Source organism: Egretta garzetta, unplaced genomic scaffold, assembly GCF_000687185.1.
Source record: "Egretta garzetta isolate BGI_Z169 unplaced genomic scaffold, ASM68718v1 scaffold581, whole genome shotgun sequence".
NCBI classification, from domain to species: Eukaryota; Metazoa; Chordata; class Aves; order Pelecaniformes; family Ardeidae; genus Egretta; species Egretta garzetta.
The window spans coordinates 265,949-269,272 of NW_009258623.1; the positions used below are offsets into that span (position 1 = coordinate 265,949).

General features: G+C 48.1%; 1 protein-coding gene across 1 annotated transcript in view; it reads right to left on the minus strand.

The window, feature by feature from the left end:
* Positions 1-354: 354 nt before the first annotated feature.
* LOC104134650 (keratin, type II cytoskeletal 5) overlaps positions 355-3,324 on the minus strand; it is a 3,764-nt gene continuing 794 nt past the window's right edge. Inside the window, exons 2-9 of the mRNA XM_009648228.1 lie at positions 2,938-3,149; positions 2,581-2,641; positions 2,373-2,468; positions 1,940-2,104; positions 1,558-1,683; positions 993-1,213; positions 675-709; positions 355-569 (exon numbers count right to left, since the gene is read on the minus strand). Coding sequence (XP_009646523.1) covers positions 355-569; positions 675-709; positions 993-1,213; positions 1,558-1,683; positions 1,940-2,104; positions 2,373-2,468; positions 2,581-2,641; positions 2,938-3,149 — 1,131 coding nt within the window. The remainder of the gene's footprint in view (positions 570-674; positions 710-992; positions 1,214-1,557; positions 1,684-1,939; positions 2,105-2,372; positions 2,469-2,580; positions 2,642-2,937; positions 3,150-3,324) is intronic.

A 3,324-nucleotide genomic window follows, 5' to 3' on the forward strand; every position in this document is an offset into this window, starting at 1 on the left:
TCCATGGAGTTTCAGCGAGTGCAGAGGAAGGAAAGGCCTCGACTTGCGTGCATATGACTGGTTTACCTGCAGCTCTACTCTGCTACATCAACCACTCTTTTCCCCAAGGTCCTATGAAGTAATTGGAATTAAAAGGAGGATGCAACAGAATTAATTACATGTGCCTTTTATTGGACAAATGCTGGGAAATGAGAATTTCAGACAGTCAAAGAACACACAGGAGCATGGCGTGTTTTATATAAATAAGGACAGACAGCTTTGACTTCCAAATCTTTTGCAAGGAACAGGGTAAGGATTGCACATGACACGAGAGGAACCTTGGCACACAGTAGCTACCAGTGCTGATGTCTGACTTTAGTAGCATCTCTTGGTTGAAGAGGTGGTGGAGATGTACTTCGTGCTGGAACTGCTTCCACCAACCACGCATGACCCGGCTGTGCCTTGTCCGCTTCCAGAGCTGAAGCCCATTCCTCCAGCACAGACCCCACCTCCAACACCACTGCTGCTGCTCCCAAAGCTGAGACAGTTTCCACTTCCATATCCTGTTCCTACAGCGGTTCTGGTCACAGCTGCAGGAGGAAAACACCCTCTTTAGAGGCATCCACAAAAAGTGGGCTCTGAGTGACAGGGAGACAAATGTAATAGTTGCCAAACTGTCTTTAAAAGTTACTTACAGATATTCACTGCGCCAGTGCCTTCTCCAGAGAGCCTGTTAGGGAGCAAAGTGGACCAGTAAGAATTCAATGAATTCATGAAGAAAGAATCCATGAACAGGAGCTGGTTGAAAAGGCATGAGAATTTCCTTGGAATCTTTTTGGTGGAAGTTGGAGAATTTGCGCAAAAGGCTACCATTGTCCCAAATAGCTCATCTTCACAGGCAATTGCTTGCCTTTAAAAAGGTTTTGGGTCTTCTGAATGTGGGAAGTCTAAACCTGCCAAGGGTCTGCGACTCCATTGCACCTCTGGAAATTCAGATATAAAATTGCACCCACCTGCACTCCTCTCCCTCCAGCAGCTTTCTGTAGGTCGCAATCTCGATGTCCAGGGCCAGCTTGACGTTCATGAGCTCCTGGTACTCACGGAGCTGCCGGGCGAGGTCTGTCTTGGCCTTCTGCAGGGCTGTCTCCAGCTCAGCCAGTTTTGCCCTGGCATCTTTGATGGCCATCTCCCCACGCTGCTCGGCATCTGCAATGGCCGTCTGCAAACTGGCGCACTGAGGAGGAAAAATAGTGGTTGCATTCCTTATCTAGAGCATAAACCAGTTCTTTGTACGCTGAGGTGATGATGCCTGGTCTAGATGCAGAAGACTTTGGGTTAACATCTATAGGTGTGATCTTAACGATCATTGAATCGATCTGTGTTCCGAGCCAGGTCACAACCTGGATTTAATCTAACTCCACACCTAAGCTACTCTTAGTGATGTCACTGCTGTCACCTTCATTCCTGATCCAGCAGAACTCACTGAGATGCATTTAATTTTATTCCCTGGAGTTGGCTGGATAACCAAGAGGTTAGACCACAGCAAGAGTGAAGTTACGCATTTACGCTGTCCTTTACCTGTTTCTTCACGCTGTCGATTTCAGACCGCAGCCGCTGGACGTGGCGGTTGAGCTCGGAGATCTCCTGCTTGGTGTGACGAAGGTCGTCCCCGTGCCTGCCTGCCGTAGCCTGCAGCTCTTCGTACTGTCACAGAGAGAGGAACAATCACCCACGGTAAAATATATTGGGGTTAGAGCCAAGCCAAATGTGGGTGTGTGGGTGTTTGTGCTCAGAAGTATGTGTCTGTTCTCAATCCCCAATTAGCACTTCCAAACTTTATAGGATTATTAAATCTGAAGACATCCTGTGTTATAAAAATCACAGCGGGACCCACCTCCCCGTGGGGATTTGGGGGAGGGAGCGTGGTTTTCCCATTGCAGAAACCTTCCTAGGCACTCACCCTGGACTGGTACCAGGACTCAGCCTCTGCCCGGCTCCGGTTGGCGATGTCCTCATACTGCGCTTTGACCTCCGCAATGACACTGTCCATGTCCAGGCTGCGGTTGTTGTCCATGGTCAAGACGACAGAGGTGTCAGAGATCTGGGTCTGCATCTGAGACAGTTCCTGCAAAAGCAGCAGGTATTTGGGGGAATCGCAGGCGTGAGACATGAATGTTGCTCAGAGGGAGGAAAGCTCCCAAGTTAGAGGGTAGGCCTGGGTGGACAAAGTGATTTTTCCAAGACAGTTTCAGACAGGGTTAAGACAGCAGGTGAAATGGGAAAAGCATCGAATTATTTAGTGCAAGAGAATGGAAAATAATCAGTCTTGAGCCTCTGAAAAGGAAAGGATGGCAATTGGAAACTGGGAGAAAGATGTAAATGCTGGTGCTTACGGCTTCATAGAGGGCTCTGAGGAAATCTATCTCCTCCATAAGGGAATCCAGCCTGGCTTGCAGCTCTGTCTTGTTCATGTAGGCAGCATCCACCTCCTAGAAAATTACAAAAATGAAGTGATTTTCTTGAGAAGTGGTGGAAAAGCTGGAGAATGTCTCTCTTGCTGTGCTTGTGCAGGGCCGGGAGGCACAGTGTACGTGCACCCACCTTCTTCAGGATCACAAATTCATTCTCGACAGCAGTGTGCTTGTTGATCTCCTCTTCGTATCTGCGGGTTGGAAATGGAGGGTTGATCTAGGCTTGTACAAAAGTTATTTCATACTTTCAGGACCAGGCTCTTACTTTTTTTGTCTGTACGGTTTTGTACCATGGTCTCCTAGCCCTATAATTTTCTGCCTGTGACTTTCAGCCATGGGCAAGTGAGGCTGAATATGTTTCATATTAAACGTGTCTCATAAACCTGGGCCTTACTCAGAAGATTATATCAGCAAAAACACCTCCTTTCCAGATGAGGTGTCACAGCCCACCCTGCTCCCCAGGCAGACCATAAATGGACAGACTTACTTGTTCTTGAAGTCCTCAGCAAGGCTTTGCACCTTGCTCAGCTCCCCTCCCAAGTTCTCCTTGTCTGTCAGCAAGCTGTTCAGCTGTCTCCTAAGGTTGTTGATGTAGCTCTCGAAGAGGGGCTCAATGTTTCTGACCGTTTTGTTCCCCTGTTCTTGCAGAAGGTCCCACTTGGTCTCCAGAACCTTGTTTTGTTGTTCAAGGAATCGTACCTGGAAAGAGAAAGGAAATGTTTCAGAAACAGTGATTTTAGGGTGGTTTTCCTTTGGGAGGCAGGGTGCAATCCTGCAAAGATTCGCTTGCTGAAAGGTGGGAGCTCTCAGCCCTCGGGGAACAGCTGACAACTTATACAAGCAAGCAAGCATTGCGCATCTGATGTTAACATTC